The 25,223-nt window shown below is 41.8% G+C and overlaps 1 protein-coding gene across 2 annotated transcripts in view; it reads right to left on the bottom strand.

Moving 5' to 3' along the window:
• The window catches only part of CRIM1 (cysteine rich transmembrane BMP regulator 1), a 700,781-nt gene that overhangs the window by 622,335 nt on the left and 53,223 nt on the right, over positions 1 to 25,223 (bottom strand). For both annotated transcript variants that reach the window (XM_075596630.1, XM_075596631.1), the window contains exon 2: positions 24,069 to 24,242. In XM_075596630.1, the coding sequence (XP_075452745.1) occupies positions 24,069 to 24,242 (174 nt within the window). The remainder of the gene's footprint in view (positions 1 to 24,068; positions 24,243 to 25,223) is intronic.

Below are 25,223 nucleotides of genomic sequence, written 5' to 3'. Positions count from 1 at the left end.
CAAGCGCGCGATCCAGCCCCCCCGCACCCTCCGCTCCCCTCGTGGGACGAAGGGGGAAGTGCCAACCCAGCTTCCCCCGTGTGCGCCTCCTGCGCCAGTCCGCCTCCTGCCCATGATCTCCCCCTAATCACCTGCCCCCGATCCTCGCATGCTGCCCGGGGGTGTCCAGGGAGCGTGCTGCGGCGTCGGCCGCTTCTGGGGGGGGGGGGGGGGCGGGACCTGGGGGGACCTGCTGCTGCTGCTGCTGAGGCCCACGCTGCGCTGTGTGTCCCATGTCTTGGAGAGGGCCCACTGCCGTGCGGAGACCCCACTGCTGCCACGTGTGACCCGGTGAGTGTGTGAGTGACAGACTGAGTGTCTGTGAGTGTGTGAGTGTGCATGTGTGTCTGTGTGTCTGTCAGTGTGCCTGTGTGTCTGTCAGTGTGCCTGTGTGTCTCAGTGTGCCTGTGTGTCTGTCAGTGTGCCTGTGTGCCTGTGAGTGTGCCTGTGTGTCTGTCAGTGTGCCTGTGAGTCTGTGAGTGTGCCTGTGTGTCTGTCAGTGTGCCTGTGTGTCTGTCAGTGTGCCTGTGTGTCTGTCAGTGTGCCTGTGTGTCTGTGAGTGTGCCTGTGTGTCTGTGAGTGTGCCTGTGTGTCTGTGAGTGTGCCTGTGTGTCTGTGAGTGTGCCTGTGTGTCTGTGAGTGTGCCTGTGTGTCTGTGAGTGTGCCTGTGTGTCTGTCAGTGTGCCTGTGTGCCTGTCAGTGTGCCTGTGTGTCTGTCAGTGTGCCTGTGTGTCTGTGAGTGTGCCTGTGTCTGTCAGTGTGCCTGTGTGTCTGTCAGTGTGCCTGTGTGTCTGTGAGTGTGCCTGTTTGTCTGTGAGTGTGCCTGTGTGTCTGTGAGTGTGCCTGTGTGTCTGTCAGTGTGCCTGTGTGTCTGTCAGTGTGCCTGTGTGTCTGTCAGTGTGCCTGTGTGTCTGTGAGTGTGCCTGTGTGTCTGTGAGTGTGCCTGTGTGTCTGTGAGTGTGCCTGTGTGTCTGTGAGTGTGCCTGTGTGTCTGTCAGTGTGCCTGTGTGTCTGTCAGTGTGCCTGTGTGTCTGTCAGTGTGCCTGTCTGTGTGTCTGTGTGTGTGCCTGTCTGTGTGTCTGTGTGTGTGTCTGTGTGTGTGCCTGTCTGTGTGTCTGTGTGTGTGCCTGTCTGTGTGTCTGTGTGTGTGCCTGTCTGTGTGTCTGTGTGCCTGTCTGTGTGTGTGTGTCTGTGTGTGTGTGAGTGAGTGTCTCTGAGTCTTCTGCGTGAGTGTGTCTCTGCGTGAGTGTCTGCGTGTCTGAGTGTCTGAGTGAGTGAGAGTGAGTGTGTGTCTGTGAGTGTCACCCTCTCCCTGTGTCGCCCTCGCCTTCTCCCTGTCGCCCTCTCCATGTGTCGCCCTCTCTCTGTCTTTGTCTCTCATTCTCTCTGTGTGTGTTCTGTGTCTCTCTTTTTTTGTCTCTCATTTTTGTGTGTCTCTCATTTTTGTGTGTCTCTCATTTTTGTGTGTCTCTCATTTTCTGTGTGTCTCTCTTTTTCTGTGTGTCTCTCTTTTTCTGTGTGTCTCTCTTTTTCTGTGTGTCTCTCTTTTTCTGTGTGTCTCTCTTTTTCTGTGTGTCTCTCTTTTTCTGTGTGTCTCTCTCTGTGTGTCTCTCTCTGTCTGTCTCTCTCTGTCTGTCTCTCTCTATCTGTCTCTCTCTGTCTGTCTCTCTCTGTCTGTCTCTCTCTATCTGTCTCTCTCTATCTGTCTTTCTCTATCTGTCTCTCTGGCGGAGTCCATAGAAGGACAGGCCACGCTGAGCCGTGCGGACGCTCCGCGCTGAGCCCCTGCATACTCAATGAGGGGGCTCACGCGAGCGTCCGCAGGCGTGCTGAGGCGCTGGAGTTTTCAGCCGACAGCCAAGCTGTTTTTCAGAGCACTGTCGGCTGAAAACATCCAATCAGCGCGGAGCAGCGTCAACGTCACGGCGCCTTGACGTCTCTTTATCTGTCTCTATCTCTCTCTGTCTCTCTCTGTCTCTCTCTCTCCCACTCTCTCTGTCTCTCCCACTCTCTCTCTCTGTCTTTCCCACTCTCTCTCTGTCTCTCCCACTCTCTCTCTGTCTCTCCCACTCTCTCTCTGTCTCTCCCACTCTCTCTCTGTCTCTCCCACTCTCTCTCTGTCTCTCCCACTCTCTCTCTCTCTCTCTCCCACTCTCTCACTCTCTCTCTCTCTCTCCCACTCTCTCTCTCTCTCTCCCACTCTCTCTCTCTCTCCCACTCTCTCTCTCTCCCACTCTCTCTCTCTCTCTCTCCCACTCTCTCTCTCTCTCTCTCCCACTCTCTCTCTCTCTCCCACTCTCTCTCTCTCTCCCACTCTCTCTCTCCCACTCTCTCTCTCTCCCACACTCTCTCTCTCTCTCCCCCACACACTCTCGCTCTCTCCCCCACACACTCTCACACTATGGATCTGGATATCTTAACTGCCCTATACTACACTGAAATAACCTATACTGCTTACTTCCAGATCTGACTCAAGCTTCACACGGAAGACATCGAACCCCCCCTAACCCAGAAGACAGGTAACGAACACCACCCCTCCAATGTATAACATTGCGGGAATGAGGGTACCTGAACTTTGAGGGTCTGCGGATCAGGTAAGATCCCAGACGGGATTGCTGCTTTAAATATTGTGAAGCGGGGGCATCCAGACACTAGTTAAGGGGTGCAGGAAACTAGTCATCCACATCTGGCTTTTTTTTTCTAGATTTGACATTTATACACACACACACACACACACCAAGGACTAATTGTAGTATAATGTAATACAATAAATAAACTAATATCAAAAACGAATGTTCTTACTAGGAATTTATTCAATTTATTTAATTTATGGCTTTTTTAAAAATGCGTGGCTGGGGGCGGGACTAGAGGCGGGGTTGGGGGCGGGACTAGGTGGCGAGTAGATTTTTTGGTTCGGCGAGTAGATTTTTGGGTGATTTGTCAAGCACTGTATATATATATATATATAGTGGCCCAAAGTATACAACAATGCCACATCCAAAATGACAAATAATTTAGTTAATTACTATGTTTTTTTCCTTCGGTTCTTCTCAGTAGTATGGGTCATTTAGTTAAATGCTTTGGTCAAAACATTTCAAGCCTGTAACCACGTCGAGGTAAGACCCTATCGGCAGGTCCTACACTACCAATATTACACTGTCTTAGGAATGCAGATGCATGTGTACCAAAAGACGCAAGGAAAAGGCAAGTACTGTACACGTTGCAGTGTTCTCCTTCATCAAAAGGAAGGGCAAAATAACCTTCACAGTTTCGTAGTGGAGTCCTATGCCATCTATTTCGTTTTGAAGAATACCTAACAGTTTGGCAGTTTTCCTAAGGCATTTTCTAAATAAACGTAACTTGTAAGATATGTAGACACAGATGAAACTGGTATCGCCGTAGATTTGTGCTTCTTGGTGATTATGGGTATCAACCATTTCCTTTTTTGTGCAAAAAGGGGCGTGTTTCTATGATAAATGAGGCAGGATTTGCATCCAAATACTATTTTCTGCCTCTGCCAAATGTATCTGGTAAAGCAAAGGTGACATTAAAAAAGTAATTGCTCATTTTAAAAACGATGAGGGGAATTTAAAAACAGTTAATTCTGCTCATAAAATCTCAAGATGCCGGACGAGTTATGGTCAGAAAAAAAAGAAAGAAAACTGGGAACATCAGGGTAGCAAATCTAACAAAACAGGACATCTCTGACATGAAAATAAGCTGACAAAATGAATATAAGGGAGTGTGGTGTAATGGTTTAAAATGTGGGTCTGGAATTCACAAGCTTCCTAACACCAGCTACTTACACTCAGACTGTGGGATCCTGTGTAAATTATTGTGCCTCAGCTGACTCACCTGTAATTGGGTAAAAAATAACATAATTATTGCTTTCTCCCTTCCCGTTTGAAGACTACAGTGCAGACAAGGACGCCAGCAATGTGTTGCAAATCTTGCACTGAGCCTGGCTTCTGCAAAGCCTTTGAAGTACTTTTCAGTTTTTCGAGCACATTGACACGGAAAAGCAAGGTATTGCTACTTTTAGTAATGCAGCCCGAAAAACGACTAGAGCCATTTTTGAAGTCAATTTGCAGTGCCTTCACAGTATTGCGCAGGCAATGCCTCTTTAATTTGGGACTGAATAGTGTAAGCAGAAATATGAAACACTCAGATGCTTTGTCAATTAGATTGTAAGCTCTTCGGAGCAGGGACTCCTCTTCCTAAATGTTAATTTTTATGTCTGTAGCACTTATTCCCATGATCTGTTATTTGTATTATTTGTTATTTATATGATTGTCACGTATATTACTGCTGTGAAGCGCTATGTACATTAATGGCGCTATATAAATAAAGACATACATACATACATACATTTATGTAGCACAACCGCATCAATATTTAGGGACACTTGCAGATTTGTAGTCCTATTTGCAGCATTAAAACATTTTGTGATGCATATGCCCTATATCTGATCTATGTTAAATAAACTCAAAATACAAAGAGGTAGTTGAATTCTGCAGCTGTGTTATGCAGATCCTATTGGTAAAAAAAACCTACTTGATCTTCTATTACTGATCATGTCCTGCAATGCTTACGCTTCAAGACAAATTTAACCATTTCAAGGTGTATAGTCAATCACCTTTGTGGCTATATTGGCACACAATGTTTGGTTCAAGCTCAGGGACTCTGTAGGTTTTGAAATATCGTACTATGTGATCTTAAGGGCAATGAGACCACACAAGAGATGTGTTTCAAACAGTGAAGCCGCGATGAGTGAGGGATGGTTCACAAGTTGTATTTTATGGCAATAAAGCACAGGCATAAAGGATGTCTACACATGCAACAAATGTCATGGGAGATATTGAATGAACTATTTATTCTTGAGCCCTTTGTCCTTTCATTATTTTTATATATGGTCCTGCTTTGTAACAAAGAGCATCATGAATCACTCTTAGGACATTCCACCGACATAAGGGGCAGCCATCCCGTTGAAACGGAGGCCGTGAGCAAAGGGTAGGGGAAGACCGTGGTCTTCCAAGAGAAGGTGTCAGCCCACCTGTGCAAAATGATGAATGTGGAACCCTGGGGCTGTCATCAATCATTTATAAGCAACCAAAATATTCTTCTGTGTAGTCCAGTGGGTGTGAGAAAGAATAACACTACAAAAAGGTAAAGAGAAGGATGATCATGGCCAAGGATAACCTACAAATGAAGATCCAGCTCTACATACAGATACTGTATATTTGCCAAAAGTCCAGTACCTTCAGCAATTAATCTGAGACTTCACTTATGCAAGTAAAAAGATGGGTCTGTGAATCTGTACAAGATCAAACATATGTTCATTAACTTTGTCAATACAGAGAAGCTCAGAAAATTGGACAGTATTGAATTATTTGTAGTTTGGACTTCTTGTATGCATTATTAATATAATCTTGTAGTAGAGGTTCTCTGTGTTGCCATTAGGATGGTAAAATATTAACTGTGGGGCCAATATGAAGCATACACTGGACTGCGGTTTAGACAGTCACAGCATCCACCAAATGGCAGAAAACTGCAATGAAGTTTATAAAAGTGTAATCATTTTATTTTTCCAAATAAGAGTTGGTATTTTATGACTTTTGGGGTAATTTTAACATTTTTATTAGGAAACAGGCAAATTGACAGGCATATATCATGTTGCAATATCCTAATACACTTTGATTTTCAAAATTTCCATGTTGGAGGGGGGGGGGGGGTGTACCGCCAAGAGTGGCGCAACCTCTGGGTCACCGGGTGACCAGGGGAGCGAGAGGTCTGAAAAAGAGAAGGCGGGGGAATCGAGGGGGAGGGGGGGTGGGTATGGAGATGGGGGGGGGTGAGCCTCCCCCGCCCCATTGACCCTGGTGTCCTTCAGGCTGTGGTCCTCCCCCTCCCCTCCTCCCCCTCCCTCTCCCCCTCTCCCCTCCTCCCCCTTCTGCCCCCTCCTCCCCCCTCCCCCCTCCCCTCCCCCTCCCGCCGCAAACAAGAGGTCGGCTAAGAGACCTACAGACAGCCCTCCTCTGTCAGCAAACCAGCCCCACAGAATAGGCACTGTATAAGATAGCTGTGTGTTCATTATGGTTTATGCTTGTTAGAGTTAAAAAGTTAAATATGATGTTAATGTCGAAACGTTTATTCAGAGGGACTCGTTGTTACAACTGATCTGCCATGCTGGGAAACCACAGTTTGCGTTACCTGAATGTATGCTTATGCAAAAGATCACCTGTTCCACTCGATCATCACAGGCCACCCCTACCCCACTATGGAGCACCCTCCCCCCGCCCCCCCCCCTCTCTCTCTCCTTCTCCCTGTTGGCTATATACACATAGGGAAAAGGTTCTTGAAAAAAACCATTAAGGGGTCCACACCCTCTTGGACGAGCCAGTCTGTACTCCCGGGTCTACCCCCCAAAGACTTTTGGGGTAATTTAAACTTAACTTGTATAATTTGTTCCCTTTAATTGATCAATAGAGAAATTATCAAAACAATTGCTCCATTCAAATATTGCAACAGCTAAGAAATACTTGCAATAATAAAGATGCTGGCATTTTTGGCCAATTTGGAATACAATATTTAAAAGAAATGGTACTATACTTTCATCATGGTATGGCCAAAGCAGATAACCCAAACCATAGAAAGTAATTGAAGCAAAATTTTTTTTTTTTACAGCGCACTTTGTTCTCCCGAATCACATACAGTATTTCATTACAGAAAATCCATTTCTGGGGTAATCTAAAAAACTGTCATGTAATTCAGCCCTGATAACTACAATGTTGATACTGCTCCAGCAGTTTTATCATTGTTTAAAGCCCCACATGCTCTCTGGTATGTATAGTACTTTCTATGTATGAACACATGTTTTCAACTATAAGAACTAAAATATTTTGCAGGTAGACACACCTTTTAATGGCCCGACATGGGTATTCATTAAAGCTTAGACTGTACATTGTATTGTATGTTTTTATACATGAGCTTTTGATACATTCCTTTTGTTCATGTACATCTATAAAGATCTCTCATGTGGGTCTATTAAAAGGAATCTTGTTTAAAGCAACAATCCCTTCCAGAAGCCTATGCACAAAGCTCTGTTAAATCAGGGCTCATAACATGGCGTTACCTAAAACAGGATCTGACTTTCTGTTGCCTGAGTTAACATCGTATCCTCAAAGCCAACTCAATTTCCGGAATACATCTAATTAGCATAGGCTTGTCTAATTAGCATAGGCTTAGTGTCACATTATTTTAACATAACGTTGTGTTATCTTCCAAAAATGTGACATTAAGTATGTCTTGGCAATGTAACATTGATCTAGACCCCAAAAGAGCTCTTTTGCTTGAGGGAAGAGGACAGGAGTTGAGAAGGACATATTGCTGTTATTTCAATCATGCCTACCTCTGCTGTTACACACCCAGACACAGCTAAAGCCCTATTTTAGGGTCTGGATGGGAGTACCACCAAATGTAGCAAGGAATTCAATAACACAACGTTAAGTCTCCACGTTAATCTTCACAGGATGGACGATGCTATGAAAATGCCTATTTTGCCATAATAGTTAATGTTATACTCTTTACAGGAGAAAACATGGCTCTTTTTTTTGTATAAAATGTTATTAAGAGTTTTAAGTGCTCACACATTGTACAAGGCGACATAAGAAAGGAACAGGCTCTGTCCTATAGGTACAGCACTGGTAAAACAGCAATACATTAGTTGACTAAGTACAGTATATTGAATATTTCCTGTCAACTCCTTGAGACGTCATTTTCATTGTTTTAGTTCATTTCAAGTCTATGATTTTTGCTTGATCCTTTGATGGTTATTGATCTGTGCTGTGCAGTTGTTGTTTTTACAGAATAGCCCTATGTTTGTTGTTCCTTGTGGATTGTGAAAGACTTTCCCTAAAGAGCTAGGGTCAGATGTGTGAACTGGAGAAAACATGGCTTAAAGGGGCTATTCATGCAATATCCTATGTGTGTTTTTCTAAATAAATAATTTCTGTATTAGATCATATTTACTACATTTCTTAATTCAACTCAATGCCATTTTTAATGAGTTTTAATATACTGTGCATCTTTGATTTCTATAGCAGGATTTAGTCCACCTCCCCAGCAGTGCAAGATCTCTGCAACACTTTTCTGTTTGTGATAAGTTGTTGCCAATATTCCCAGCAGTTTGAGATGCAAACTGTAACAATAGATAATGTTACCTTTGTAATATAAGAATACATTGTAGCTGCTGAGTTACACCAACTGAAGGATTAGTTCAAACGGAAAGGTAGCCATTTAGTGAACCATGGGAAGCAGGATTTTGCTGATCGATCACTGTTGAACAAATTGATCGGTAGCTTAGGTAACTACAGTAGTTTTCAATAAAGGTAATGAAAGGCTGTTTTTTGTTTTAAGTGTGACTTGAATTGCCTCCAACATTAAAACTTATTCTCTTTTGGAAAAAGTGTCCAGTCCGCGCTCTTGCTCTTTAAGAAATTGGAATGGTAGTTCCTCTCTGATCTTTTGCAGCTCTTGATGTTGAAGGTGTCTTCCCCCACCTCCAATGTGGATCTCTGCAGAGAACTCCAACAGCGATACCCAGTTCCAAGAAAAAAGAAAAACACAAAAGCGCACCAATATTGAGATATACAGTGTATTATAAACAATAAAATTAGTAATATACACTTACATGGATTAAAACTTTATTGATCCTGATCACGATCGTGACTTCTATGGTGAGGCAACAATTGGGATGAAAGGGGGTGAATTCCGTCTCTGCAAACAAGCCCCGTGCGCTGGAACTGTGTTTTTGGCTATGCTGCGTCTTCAGCTCCACACGGTTGTCCGCGTGATGGCCTGCGTGACGCGCATGCGCGGCGGATGAAGCCCCCAGTAGTAGTCCCGAAGATGCCTGCCCGTTTTCAGTTTTGGATCGTGATTGTAGAAAAAAGCACACATCGCCTGAGGAAGAATACTTTTGTATTCGAAACGCGTCGCGAAGGGTGTTGCTGGCTTGTTACCCTATACAGCCAGTCTTCACACAAGTGCTTTTTTCTACAATCACGATCCAAAACTGAAAACTGGCAGGCATCTTCGGGACTACTACTGGGGGCTTCATCCGCCGCGCATGCGCGTCACGCAGGCCATCACGCTGACAACCGTGTGGAGCTGAAGACGCAGCATAGCCAAAAACACAGTCCCAGCGCTCGGGGCTTGTTTGCAGAGACGGAATTCACCCCCTTTCATCCCAATTGTTGCCTCACCATAGAAGTCACGATCGTGATCAGGATCAATAAAGTTTTAATCCATGTAAGTGTATATTACTAATTTTATTGTTTATAATACACTGTATATTTCAATCTTGGTGCGCTTTTGTGTTTTTCTTTTTTCCCTTTTTTATTCTCTTTTGGGATAAAGTGTTACTATTAACATCATCTTAAGTGGCTGAACGGGCATTTGAGCAGCTGCCCCTACACCGTTTTTACTCATATAATGTTAGTATTTTGCTCCCTGAGCATAACCTGCTCTTGAGGAAAAAAAGGTGCTTTAGTGTTAAAAAATTATGATCTCTAGCATATGAGGTTACTATGGTAACCTTTAGACTGCACTGGAGTCTAGGGAGAGCTCCATTTTAGCCTCCCAGACACGTAATATATGAAACGCTTCTATCTCCTGAACACAGCCTTGGATTAAAAAAAAAAAAAAAACAGCATTGGAAAGGGCAAGAAAATAACTTTTAAAGTAAAAAAAAAATTAAAAAAAAAAATTAATATGTTGTATTGGGCAGCTTGTCCAACCAAGAAAGTAAAGATGTTGGGAAAGTTAAAAAGGACAGAATAAGTGTTATACTACCAAGTGTTTTCATTTTACTTTATCCCCATTTGCATTGATATCAGGGAGTCCATGTTTAAGTTCGTTAGGCATAGCTGGCCACTCCCCAAGTTAAGGGGTTAATGACTCAAAAACGGCAGGTTATACCGCGGTTAACAGCAGTGTAACATCAACACATTGTGGCAATATGGAAAACTGGGGAGTTCTGTGGGAACGTGAATATGAAAACCAAAAAGTCATGTTTATATGTATAAAAAGTTTCCTATTAGCTTGACTATTTAAATAAATTTGCAGTCTTCCTTTTGAAGTGCAGAGGTGCATATTCATGTCTTTCATTGCGTGTATTCTCCCCCGCTCCCCCCTCCGTTCCATCTATTCTGCCTCTAGCCGCCCTCTGAAACAACAAACCATAGGATTGTGCCCGGCCCCAGAGCAGAGAGCAGAAACATGTTGCTTTTGGCACAGCCGAGGTCCTCTGTCCACTTTTCAGAGCTGGGAGAGAGCAGGAGGAAAGAGTGAAAGAAAAAGGCCCGCAGCTGTAACCGTGCCAACAAAATATAAAGACACAAACCCAGATGCAGGAATCTGAGGCATTTCCTTTGCTATGTGACTTTGTCCTTTTGCTGAGAAGGTCAAATGAACATAATGAAAAAAAGTGGATATTTTTAAGGCATGGTTGGATATTTTCTTGGCTTCTCCAAGAGCGAAGCGTGCCAATGCCACGTGTTTAACTAACATTTCACATCCTCATTTTATTCATCTGTAGCATGAGCCAATTCTGGGGTGGCTAGTCAACATCATCTAATTTACCGACTATCTTGACATAATTTGCCATGTCAACCCATTATACTTCAGAAATTCTTCAGCAAACTTTTAACATACCAGAGAATTAATGTTCTGGACTGGAAGGCTTACTCTCTTACTTGATGCAGATGACTCTGCTAAAAGCAATCGTTTTAATTGGCTTGTTCACCAAAGCGCAAAAGTCATTAACAACCACTAATCGCTATTCGAAGTGTAGCATTGTAAAGTGCCACTATACAATTCAGCATATTTTACCTTCAAGGGAAGACACACTACCCCTCAATTATGAACGGCTCGCTTAATATAGACTAGCAAGCTTAGACTATAGAGCCATTTTTAAGAAACACAGTTACAATTACAACTTAAGAGTATTTTGTATTATGGATAGAGCGTGTGCTTGGAAGTAAGACAAGCTGGTGAAAAAGAATCTTGATAATTCCTCTGCTTTCCTACATATTCTCCTCTCCGCACCCGCAGGAAATATTTGGAATTTTGTTTCAGTAGCACAACTTCCCTTGGGCGCGGTGGTTTGCTGTAAATGCCAGAAGAAACCAGAGGAAAGAAAAAGAAGAGAAATCCAAAAACTACTAAGAATGAACTCTTGAAATAAAAAAATAAATAAAAAATAAATGTCATCATTCTTTCTACTAATCTATCCCAGATGTCTCCTCTCAAAATACTTGTGTTCCATTTATGGAACGTCATCTTTAACTGCTTCCAGGTCATGGCACTGAAGCATCAACAGAATTGAAACCACTAGAGAAAATTCTCCTAGGACATACCATGGGATAACCAAACCATAAACATTTAGTGCTGCTGTGTACACAGCGTAATCTTGCACAAAAAATAAATGATCACATCCATGTACAGTACTCAGCTTGATCTAGCTGTCTTTTACATCCAGGAGAACATCTATTAGTGCATTCAGGCAGCTATAACGTTTACTGTTATAACTTCAGCACACTTTATTCGTTTTCTGGAAGGCGTCATAGAAATTGAAACAAGCTGAAAGCAGAGAAGGACCATTTGGCAAGGCAAGACATCCCATTCTTCTTAGTAACTGTATAACTGTAAGCAGTATTTGATCTCTATTTCTAAGCTCTGCCTAGAGCAATTTTGAATTGATTTTTCTCCTACCTCAGCTCTGCTGGTGTTCCGTGCAATCACTACCCTTTAGTGAAGGATATGTATAATTTTCCATACGTCTACCCCCCGTCAGATTCACTGCACCCCACCTTGGTGTAATGTTTATTTTTCTCAGAAATATATATATACACACACACACACACACACACACACATATATATATATATATATATATATATATATATATATATATATATATATATATATATATATATATATATATATATACTTGACCCCTGAAGAAGCCTTATCGGTGAAATGTGTGGGTTGATTGGTGATAACACAGTAGGAGGACAGACGAAGAGAAAGAATCCCGACCGCGAACGGATTGGAAGCGGAGCAGTGACAGGCAAGATCTCGCTATATCCGGAGAGGCACACGTGACACGGAAGTGTTCGGCTGTCAGGGAGAACAGACGCTGGTACACAGAGAGGAGAGGATTGAGTCTCCAGATAATCTCCAAGCGGGTCACGTGACAATCCGAGACTGACACTAGCAGACTGGGGCACGAGCTGAGTGTGAGAGACTCAGTTTGGTTACAAACTCTCCAACTGCCTTTTTACAATTCATAAAGTGTGAGTTGATTACCTATATGTTTATAGGGTTTTATTATTTTATTAAATTGTATTACACTGTGATTGATTGTTTCCCCGCAATTCTTTCCTTTATATGGTGTTGCTTTGAAACGGAGAACAATTACCCTCAGAACGGTCAGGATCCTGCAGCAAGACATCAGTGTGGAAAAGAAAATTCGGTTCCAGGACAACTGATAACACTAAAGATTGTTCCAGATCCAATGATTTTGGATAAAGGCCCATTTAATCCATCTAATTGTGATTGAATCCCTTACCCTCCACCAGCGATATTTTTTTGGACATACTACTCTATGTTTGCTCCCCCCACTCCTCCCTTCTTCTTTTTTCTGCACTTAGGTCATTCTTCCACATATACCTGTGGGATATTTCAAAATATAGCACTGCTTCCATTCAGGACTTCCATTTTGAGGTTTATTAGTTGATTCTGGTTTTAAAAATGGCAAATACTGCACCATTTTAGGTGGTTTTCTTTGAACCAATTCTACTTTGTTTATGTCCTTCTCGAAATGTGTCCTCAGGAAAAGAACACGATACCTCAGGTATGGTCTTATCAACGATCTGTAAACACATTCTACTAATAGCCCACATGCTAAAGACTAGCGCTTCAGTATACTGTGTAGTTTCACAGAGGAGGATGCTTTGCTAAATGCTATGCTATATATACAAGGTAACAGTAATTTCAGGCTTACTCTCAAAACCCAGCCATATTTAACATTAGTTTTTAATCTAGTAATAGCATAGGCCATATAGTTATAAATCTTCTTCCTTTGCAACACAAACCATAGATTGTAAGTACCGAAAAGCAGTGTACTCCTTACCTAAAGTATCAGTATTTTCAATGTTTATTATGTTATTTTTATTATGTTTCGACTTAACCACCACTGAGAATTGTTGGCCTCTTGTCAAAAATAAAAACAATGATGTAAGTTTTTAGAGCAGTGGTTCCCAACTCCAATCCTCAAGACCCCTGCCCCACAACCCCCACCCCGTCCTACAGGTCAGGCTTTCAGGATCTCCCGGCTTCACAACAGGTGGCTCAATCAGTGGCTCCCTGCTTCTGCACACGTGGCTCAATCCGTGGCTCAGTGGAAGACTAAGCCACAGATTGAGCCACTTGTGCTGAAGCTGGGATATCCTTAAAACCTGGCCTGTTGGAGGGGCGGGGGAAGGGGGTCTTGAGAACTGGAGTTGAAAACCTCTGTTTCAGAGTATCAAACTTGCACTTTAAAGACTTCCACACATTTTAACACCTAGGAATGATAAATAATAGGCCTACAACATCTTGTAAAATGACACAACTTGGACCATAATTTGTATCAATTATCCCCTATTCTGCTGTTGGAAGGCCCTGCAGAAAATTATACAAGAGTGAAATTGCAGAGTTTTATTACTTTATCAATGGAAGGAAAAATGTAAATATTTCCTCTCATGGCGCCTAAAATTGCAAGCCCTGTCAATTTTCTAATAGCTGGTATATGCCTCAGCCCTTATTACTGCAACTAAATGTGAAAGTTGTTATGCACGTCAGGAAAGTGCCATGTTGCACAACGTTTTCGATAATAGGAAGATTTTCTTACAAATATTGGAAACTTTGTGGGGGTTTTTTTTTTTTTTTTTTTTTTACATTGGTTCCTTACAACATTGTAAATATTCAATTAGTAGGCAGTGAAACCATTATTTCATAATGATGAAATGCCAGTTATATATCCCAATCACCCCCCAAAATGATAAGCAGATCTCTCTGAAGTCTCAACGTCAGAAAGATAAGATCGATTATAGGGGACATAACATAGTTTATTAAAATGTTCACGTAAAAAAAATGGCTTTTCAAACAATATCACAAATTGACTTTTTAATTTACAATAAGTAAATGGATAAAATGGCAGATAATTGTACAGCACTAATTGCCTTTTACAGCAATTCCAGTATGTGTGTCTACGACTGCACCTTCAACAAGTCCTATCTTGCTACGGTTTGGATGCTACGGTTTGTTTTGATGGGTTACATGAACACTGAAGACATGTGAAAATGATTGTAATCTGCATAGTGCGTCCTGGAGCGAAGTTAGCCTGTTTAACGCGTAATAAAATTTAAAAAAAAGCATTGTTGTTTTTTCACCATACGGCTTTAATGCGATTTCTTTCCCCGGGAGTTTGCATCTCGCATCTCAACACTTGTTTATTGCTGATAGCAGGCGGCAGGCAGCTTCACGCACACAACATGACTTATGCATGATTTTCTTCGGATTAAGCTTACTTCCACTAAGTCTGGAGCTCAGGGAGATGAAACAAAAAAAAGAAGGAGGAAGACAGTAGCGAGAGAGCTGGCAAAATGTGAAGGAATATATATATTTTACGTGAATTGGCAGAAATGTCAATGAAAAAAGGAGTAGCATACTTTGAAAGATTTAGAGCCTTATTTACTAAGCGATGCCATAACAGAAGATTCCTATCAGCTCTCCAAGATTCCATGTGGCCCATTCACTTGAATAGGCCTAGTGTTTTATGGAGTAGCATTGTTTAGTAGATGTAGCCCAAAGTCAAATTTATTCTAGATTCTTTTTTCATATTTTATTAAAGCAGGCCACCACGAACACCTTTGTATTTTTCTTTAATAAAAGAACAGAGTTTACATTTCTAAAGACTTTTTTTTGTAACAAAATGAACAGGAATGCCATAGTGCTTCCCGTCTGCCATGTTGAAAGACATGCTCCTATTGAGAGCATCCCTATGCATTTCCTTTCAGGTACTTGGAAGTGGCTAGTGGCCATTTAATTTTAGCAGCTACTATGAAGAGATGTACTCCATTGTAACTGGAATGAGGACAGTCTCCTTTATCAAAATATGCCAGAAAAAAAGATCATATTAATATTTAAATATGGAATTAGACGTACACAATCTTAGCAAGCTCAAAACCCAGACCCACAATATTATGTATTTGTGTGTGTCAATTGGAGTACCACTGGGAAAGTAACCTCAAGTATACTATAACAAACAAAGAAGCCCCCATGCACATCCAATATAATACATTATCTAGTTTGTTACTATCTGTTTTTTCTATATTTTTCTTCTTATAAGTATGGGTAATTTACTTCCAACCTTAGGTCAAAACATGTTAAGGCTGCAACCACGTCAAGGTAAGACCTTATCAGCAGGTTCCTACACTACCAATATTAAACAGCAGCGGTGGGCAAACTGGGGGGTGCGACCCCCAGGGGGGTAAGAGACTGAGTGCGGGGGGCGTGGGGTTTACAGAGGCCCCGCGCGCTTCCCGAAGGCACTTAAATGAAGTGCCGGGGGAGCTGCAGGGCCTCTGTAAACCTAACTTACCTTAGCTTCCGGTGCCTTCTCACACAAGTCGCCATGACAATGCGGCGAGGTCATGTGACGTCACGTTGCCATGGGGGCGCGGAGGTGAGGGGACTGCTGGAAGAGGGGCACAGGGAAAAAAGTTTGCGCCCCCCTGTTATACAGTGTCCTTTGTATTTCCTTCACTGCATAGAGAACAAAGGAAACAAAACAATAATATAGTCAATTGCATGGGAAGCGTGATATGTATGCAGTGCTTAAGGCCGCGGCCAGGGTGGGAGTGATGGTGTGTGCGACGCAAACAAAAGGCCGCACCTCAGTGACGACAGCCATAGAGCATGCTTGCATGAGAGCAACGGCGCAATCGATTTTTCGCACGTCAAAATAATTTTATTTTGTCACGTGACGGCTAGGTCACATGAGTGTTTCAGCCAATGAAGGCAAAGCAGCTCTGTGATGTCATATCCACACCCCCACCACGCCTCCCTGTCGCGTCTCCCCCTAGGCCACACATCGCCTCTGTGGCAGGCGCGCCTGATGCCACGTGCTTTGTTGCGCATGCGTGTGCCTAGTATAGCCTCGGCCTAAGGGGTTAACAGTTAGGAACACTGTATGAGCTACAGTGCAGTTAAAACTGGTTACAAACCAGGAGCACTGTAGTAAATATAGTGACAAAAATCTAAAAAAAAAATTAAGTGCTATAATGATATATTTCACACGCTTATTGCTACAGCAACGGTCATCAGCACCAGGGGAAGAAATCTCTCAACTCATTACTACATACGTGTGTGTGTGTGTATTTGGACCTGTTGATTTTATTTATTTATTTATTTATAAAATGTTTTACTAGGAAGAAATACATTGAGAGTTACCTCTCATTTTCAAGTATGTCCTGGGCATAGAGTTATGATGACAAATGGTTACATATACTGTACATAGTTACATAAGTGAACAGGGTATACATTATATACATGTCATTGCACCCACAGTTAAAGATAATATATATTATAGGTGTATGTAACAGTTACAACCAGATTAAAATGTGAGACTGCTTTAGTTTTGAAAGAACTTAGACTGGTGGTGGCTGCGAGAGTCTCCGGTAGATTGTTCCAGTTTTAGGGTGCACGATAAGAGAAGGAGGAACGGCCGGATACTTTCTGAACCTTGGGACCATGAACAGTCTTTTGGAGTCAGATCTCACATGATAAGTGCTGCATGTGGTGGTGTGAGGAGCTTGTTCAGATAGACGGTTAGCTTGCCCAGAAAGTATTTGAAGACAAGACAGGAGAGATTAATTTTGTCCCTAGACTCATGTGATGACCAATCTAGTTCTTTGCGCATTTCAGTGATGTGTGTTGTATTTGCATTGGAGAACAAAATGGCATATTGAATTGTAGAGGGTATCAAGTTTGCTAAGGTAGGTTTGGGGTGCAGAGCCGTATACTATGCTCCCATAGTCGATAATTGGCATTAGCATCTGCTGTGCGATATGCTTTCTGACCAGCAGACATAGGGAGGATTTGTTCCTATAAAGTACATCTAGTTTTGCATAAGTTTTAGATGTCAGGGTATCAATGTGCATCCCAAATGTTAAATGGGAGTCAAACATACTGTATGCCCAAGTATTTAAAACTAGTAACAGGAGTTAGGGTGGTATTAACGTTGGTTCTGATCTGGAGCTCAGTCATTGGAAGCTTTATAAATTTAGCCTTGGTCCCAAATACCATTGTTACAGTCTTGTCAGTGTTTAAAAACCATTTATCACGAACAGCCCTATTCCCCCCTTCCCCCCATCCTTATCTACCCCGATCCTTCCTCTTCCCATCTTTACCTCCTCTACTATTTCTTGCCTCTCTCTGTCCTTTCTAAATCTTTTAAAGAGACGTAAAAAAAATATGGTTGTCAACCACATAATACCTCAAGATAAGTAGGATATTCTTTATATGTAAGAATGCAGAATCGTAAAATGTTAGGCGATCCTTGTCCAGTACAAGTTTTTTGTATAATATAAGAAATACATTGCTGGGAAAAAATGATGACAAATGTAATGTGAAAAAGAAGTATTGTAAAATCCCTGCAAAATCAATAAAAAAGATTGAAATAAAAACAATTTATTTTGGGAGATCCAATTTTCAAGTCTCAAAAAGTCAGTAGTATGTGTTCAAGGTCGTAGAGGTTAGGGCTGTGTGCATATAAGATTGTGCATGCAGAAGAGTAGGGGACCCAGAACAGAGCCTTGTGGAACACCACAGGTGATATCCAAGGGGTTGGAGTTAGAGCCTGAGATAGACACATGTTGGGATCTACCTGATAGGTAGGAATGAAACCAGTTTAAAGCATGCTTCCCTATTCCAGTGCACTGGAGTTTGCTAAGCAAGATAACATGATCAACAGTATCAAAAGCCTTTGCAAAATCTAGGAATGTTGCACCAGTGAGTTGTTCCAGTTCCATTCCACACTGGCTCTCATTGCAAACTTTTAGCAGGGTAGTTACTGTGGAATGTTTGGGGCAAAAGCCAGATTGAAATTGGCTAGGGAAATTTGTCTTGGTATAGTAATCGCTTAATTGGGAGTGAACATATTTTCCTATGACTTTGGATAGTATTGGGAGAAGAGAGATTGGCCTGTAGTTTGAGACAGTGTTTTTGTCCCCACTTTTGAAGATTAGGACAACTATGGCAGTTTTCCAGGTCTTAGGGATATGGCCTGCAGACAGAATAGAGTTGAATATGGAAACAATTGGTTTGGCAATGGCTGGGGCAGCAGGTCTTAGGAACTTAGATTGCAGTAAGTCAGGTCCACATTGGCTGCTTAGTTTTCATTTGAGGAGCGCTTGTGAAATCTCCTCTTCAGATACTGGGACAAATTGAAAATTGTGAGCAGTGTTGGGAGAGTGTGGGGCTATAGGGGCACTCTCAGAATGAAGTTCATGTTTGTAGTTTGGGTTGCATTTCGCTAATAAGTTAGTAGCACACACCACAAAGTAGTCATTGAATGCATTTGCAATGTCAGTGGGATTAATAACCTCCTTAGTGATATTACTTGGTTGTTGATGGCTAAAAGGCTGGAATATATTGTATGGAAAAATAGAATGATGCACTCCCAATTGATAGTATTAATACCAAATAGTCAGAAATACTGGCACATATATGGTTAAATGTGAATAAAATGCATCTAATGGAAGCGATGGCTCACAACAACAAAGGGAAATGTGTAAAGAAAACCATCAGCGCAAGAAATTCACATAGTATGGAGTGGTTCAAAAATGTATCATATAAATATATAGAATAAAAAGACACAAATGCGTGTCACACAATGAAGTGTATCAATAAATGAAAAACAGCATAAAGAATATACAAGTTACCCGGTGGCACTGTGGTCGGTTAAAAAAAATTTCCACTAGAAAGAGAAACTTTCTGTTACAGTCAACACTTTAAAGAGAGACTTGAAGTAAACGCCGATAGGGAAAGCACCCGCTCTCGGCTCTGTGGTAAAGGAAACAGGCAATTCCACACCCGCTCTCTGCTCCGTGATAAATGGAATGGTTCACGTCCTGGTGCAGGGTAAATGAGAGGGATACCATCCATTTCAAACTCTAAGTGCCAGCGGGTAACTGTTATCTTCTTTATGCTGTTATTCACTTCCAGAACATAGCTGGGTTTGATGTATTCTGGATAAGTAGAACTGGAGTGGATGAGCTTAAGCCAGGGGTGCGCAAACTTTTCAGGTCTGTGACCCCTGCCTGCTCTGCTCCCCTGCTCAGCCCCTACTCCTCCCCCCGCTTACCAGGTAAGGAAAGTTACAGAAGCCTTGCGCGCTCCTCGGCACTTAATTTAAATGCCTTGGGGAAGAGCGCAGGGCCTCGTAACAGCTGCAACCCCAACCAGAAAATCTTGCGCCCCCCAGTTTGCGCACCTTTGGCTTATGCTATGAAGGAGGGGCCACAAACCTCCCAATCAATTTACAATTAGACACACACAATCTTAGCAAGCTTAAAACCCAGGCCCGCAATAGAATATTAATTTGTATCTGTTGGAGTTTCCCTGGGAAAGTGACCTCAAGTCACTTTCAATATCAATTGTTGTAGTGAAAGCACCAAGGTCAAACATGCTAAACAGTGCAAAGAGATTAATGTTTTTCGTAAAGTTTGTTTCATAATTGATATATGTTAAAGGAGCAATCCATGCAATATTCTACGTGTATGTGTGTTTTTTTAATAAACCAGTTCTGTAGTATTAGATAATATTTACTACATTCCTTTTTTTTTTTATTCAACTAGCTTAGGTAATTCATTTTCAATAAATGTTATCAAAAGCTGCATATATTAAAACAAAAAAAAAGATTTTTTTTTTAAGTACCGCACCGACTGCCTCTTTAACAACTTAAAATCAAAAGGTTAAAAAAAGATAGAAATATATAGGAATCCATGCTCAATCAAGTCCTTCAATAAGCGTTCAATTTGTGTTAAGGTTATAATAGTCTGTAATCTAGCATGGAATGCTACTGTTACGTTAAAAGCTATGTTATCATACTTACTTGTTAAAGTGATACCAAAGCCATACAATGTCTAGGATATAAATATCCCCCTTTAAGCTCCAATCACAATAAACAATGTCCATCGATCAACTCCTTCCCCCGAGCAGACATTTTCTAATCTACTCATGGAGAGACCAATGGAAATCAAACCTTAACCCCAAGAGATGGTGCTTGCTATTAACCTTATCTATTTCTTGCGACAGGGGCCCCCGCGCTGTTCCATCAGGGGAGGAAAGGATTAAAAATAACAACTAATCCACGAATACTGAAGCCTTTGATTTCTGCTACCTTCTGAGTGAGATAAAACAAGGGATTACCACTAAACACACTTGTCATAAGCATTCTCCAAGCAATTCCAACATGCCCATCACAAAAAAGCTAGGCAGCAATTAAGATATACAGGGCTAAATGCAGTAGCTTAGTGGTAATGTCACAGCCTTTGATGCGGGTGAACCCGGTTCTAATCCCGTGTCAGATCCTCTTGTCACCTTGGGCAACTCACTTTATCTCCATATGCCGAAGACATCAACATTAGGTTGTAAGTTCTTCAGGTCAGTGAATCATAATGCCAACGCTGACAATGCTGAGTAAACTGTCAGTGTTTAATAACAATAATATTCAAATTTCCCTCCGGCAAATCGCGATCACGTGACTTCTCCTCAGAGTGATCAGAGTTGCGCCATCACTTAATCCGGGAAATTGGGAAAACAGAACGTTACCTCCCGTGGAAATGATACAAAGGGCCATGACATAGTATACCTTGGAGTGCATGACGTAGGGATCAAGGGGTTAGAGCCATGCAAAATGTGAATGATATTGATTACCCGTACTGATTAACTTCTCAGCAGGTTTAATGGATTTATTACAAATTTCTTAGGCTGACATGTTTAATACTAGCTCCGATCTAGTGATTTAACTGGTGTAAAAATATGTCATTCAAATAATGGCATCTATTGCTCTGCATAACACTGACTGATACAAGAGCCAAATCAGAGTAACCTTAAATATTAACATTAAGGTGTATAGACACACACACACACAGCAAAGCTATTGATATCTTCCAATGATAAGCTACGATGTCTGTCACTTTCGATGTACTTGATGCTTAGGGCCATATACAGTCAATCCCTGGTTTAAGGACACTCACTTTAAGTACACTCGCGAGTAAGGACATATTTTCAATAGCCCCGTATGCTCGCTTCACGTGTACGGACACTTATTCTGCCCTACAAACCGCCGTAGTAGTGACGCACTGATTCCCCTCGCCCAGTAGGCAAACGGCAACTTGCGCATGCGCCTGTCAGCACGTCCTGAACAGCAATACCGGCTCCCTACCTGTACCGAAGCATCGATAAGTGGAAAAAGGTTAGTGCTTCACTTTAAGTACATTTTCGCTTTATATACATGCTCTGGACCCATTGCGTACATGAATGTGGGGTATGCTTGTATGAATTAAAATGTCCATATTTGTAGAGAATATTCTGTTTCCCATATCTTCTATATTTATCATCCGGTTTTAAAACTTAAAATGCATAACTTTCTTTCTAGTTTTGGGGCCCCTCACATTGTGAGTCGCTAAGCTGTAGCTTAGTTAGCTTATGTGCAAATCTGGCACTGCACACAATGTCATTTTGAAAAAAAAGTTGCATGTTTTATAGTTTTGCTGTATTAATATCAGGCTTGAAAATTTCAGAAAATAAACAGCGTAGAAACACCTAAACATACTTATTCTTTTAATGAGGAAATAAGGAGAATGGTAAGAGTTGTACAAAAGCCTGAAATGATTACATCCCCTGAAATAATGACATACACTGCTCATAAAATCCCCCCCCCCTACAATTCCCTTATAGACACTTTTGATCTTTTCCAGGTCAGAATCTAATTTTCTCTTAAAATACGCAGCTGCTAATTTTCTGCTCTACAAAGTGAATAGCAGACACTGTGACCTAAGATTGACTGCCAACAAGCTAAAGAATACATTACCAGTGACAACAGCCTTGAATCATCTTTCAATGTGTTTTCTTTGGGGGATTGTGCTGTAACAGTCTTGTTTGAAATTGGTTAAAACGTATTTGTATATAATTGGGTCAAGCTTACTTTTTTTCCCCCCCCATACAATGTAGTATATCCCCTCTCCATTTTTAGGATGGTACAAGATTTGCTGCCCGTCTGCTCCAATTCCAACAAGACTCGCATTTCATTACAAGAACTGGAATATATTTACTGATCTATTAGGAGGTATTTTTCACTTGGCTAAAACTGGAGTAAATCTATATTGGATACTTCCAATTAATTTAAATCCAGCTTTTCTATATTGTCTCTGCCTTTATCAACAGCACACTTAAAAATGTAGTTGTAAATAGGCAATTATATAGCCACTACAATCTGGAAAATCAATCCTGCTTAGTTGCTAGCCAAGAGTAAGCTATATACTAATGGGGCACCCGAGATTTAGTTACTGCCCACTTGTGCATTTAGACTGGATCAAGACTGCCAACGTTGTACGTACGTGGAAATAAGTGGGAATTTTCTGTGCAGCTTCATCCAGTAGAATGTTGTCACTTTTTCCAACAAAAATAAACTCTTAAAGTCACTGTCTGTTCCTGTTTGAAGATGTTGCCTTCTGTAGGTTGATAGCCACCAAAATCTGACATAGTAGGAGGTCAGCTTGGAAAGTCCATACCACCGACGGATATATACGGTAGCATTTTGTTTTCGATGAGTAAGCAATTCCAGGCCATTGCTGAGGATTGTCTGTTTGCTGGACAACAATAAGCATATACAGTACAGCAGGGCCAACTCCAGTCCTCAAGGGCCACCAACAGGTCAGGTTTTAAGGATATCCCTGCTTCAGCACAGGTGGCTCAATCAGCGGCTCAGTCAAAATTACTGAGACACTGATTGAGCCACCTGTGCTGAAGCAGGGATAGCCCTAATACCTGGCCTGTTGGTGGCCCTTAATGACTGGAGTTTGCTACCCCTGATATACAGGAATAAACAGGAAATATAAGTGGAATAGTGAGTCATTAGAAGGGTACCCAGGCGGAGATCACAGATGAACATCACATCAAACCCTTCTTTCTTATTCCAATATCCAGCTTCAGAAGCTGGTATGTTCAAGCTTTCCCCTACAAGCATCATTTAGGCAACACAAGGGATTATTTCTACCCAGCATCTGCTTGGTATTATCTTGAATGTTTTGTATACGGCGGGTATTGTAACATTGAAGTTTATATACTACCGTCAGACAGAAAACACTGGCCCTGATTCACTAGATGTTGCTACATTTTTCACTCCTTAAGCTCCATTCATTTAAAAGGGGCGAGTAATAAGGCTGTTTAGTGTTAACTGTTTAGTGAATCTGGGCCACTGATTGTTCACCAATGTATAGTAAACAAAACGGACTTCACCGCTTCTGTGCTGGGGAGTAACAAGCAATGACAGAATAATGCTTTGCTGGCCTTTTTAGTCCTATTTCTTCATCTTTAAATGTTATATCGCAAAAGAGCATGATTGAGAATGTTGAAATTAAACTCAGAGGAGCTTATCCAGCAAGATTCAATAGCCATTAACGGCCCTTCGAATGAAATGCTACTAACAATAGCTAATAGTTATAGCATCATAGCATGTAAACCTACAACAGTGCACTTTTCCTGTAATTCTCCAAATACCACCACACATTGATTGCCAAACCAACCAGCCCAATTAGATATAGTATCACCATGAGCTCCAATTCTTAAGCTGTACATGGTGCAAAATCACCCTATAAGAATGCCCAGATGTATCAATGACACATAACTTTCCTTACCTTCAATCCGCCTCAGGGCAGTAAGGCAAGTTTCCTGGCTGGGAAACTCGAAGGGGCTGTTACAGGTCCGGATGGTGTCACACTCACATTTCCCGTTGATGATGTTGCAACCTGTTACCAGGTTTTCATTGCAAGGTTCAAATCCATGCAGTTGGTCATCATCCCAGTTCTCATCTGGAATATAAACACAGGAATTCAATACATAATCAGTTCATTAAAAATTAAGCGATGGTTGGCAAAACAACAAGATGAATGCTTTGGGTCAGGTGACAGAAACTACTGTGCACCTCCATTGGTTTCACCTTTGCAAGCACCAATGTGAGCAAGCTGACCGGATGAGTATAGGACGTAAAAGACGTATACATCAAAGCAAAGAAATGTATGATTTGATACATTGTGTCAAATGTAATAAACATGCTAGACCTTGTGCATTATAGATTTTAGTTGATGTATTAAATATATATATATATCTAGACATACTGAAAAACTTTCAAATGATTATTGCCAAGTTGGTCGTCATTGTTCTACTTTGTAATGTTAGAAGAGTAGCAAGTCTATCCAAGGATCAAACCTATGACCCTCTGTACACTTGATAAAAACTGATGTCTTAGGGTCCAGGGGTGCGCAAACTGGGGGGGGGGGGGCTTGAGATTATCTGCGGGGGCGCAAGGTTTACAGAGGCCCTGCGCGCTTCCCAAAGGCACTTAAATTAAGTGCCGGGGAAGCGGCAAAGGCTTCTGTAAACTTCACTTACATTGGTTCAGGCGGCTTCTGGACACGCGTTACCATGGCAATGCGGTCACAAATGACGCCGCAGGGGTCATGTGACATCACGTTGCTATGGCAACATGACACCCAGAAAGCCGGAACAAAGGTAATCACTGTTTCTAGGGGCTGAAACAGTGCAGTAAGTGTGCTTTCCAGTCTACAGAGAGTTAATCTCTGCTAGAGAAGATAGCAGCAGCTGCAAACTAATTGGCCAAGCTGGACTCCTGATTGCACATGGAGCTTTAAAAGTCAGGAAGTGACTACAAACAGAGAGAGAATGCTTTCCCCAGAGAAAGTGGGGAGAGAGAAAGTGCTCCCCAGCTAAAGGAGAGGCTGGCACAGTTCCTTAATCCCGCCGGACAGTGGTCGCGGAGTCTGCGGGGACTG

The sequence above is a fragment of the Ascaphus truei genome, chromosome 4 (assembly GCF_040206685.1).
Source record: "Ascaphus truei isolate aAscTru1 chromosome 4, aAscTru1.hap1, whole genome shotgun sequence".
NCBI lineage: Eukaryota > Metazoa > Chordata > Amphibia > Anura > Ascaphidae > Ascaphus > Ascaphus truei.
The sequence above is the reverse complement of the archived record's forward strand: the minus strand, read 5'-3'. Positions and strand labels throughout refer to the sequence as shown.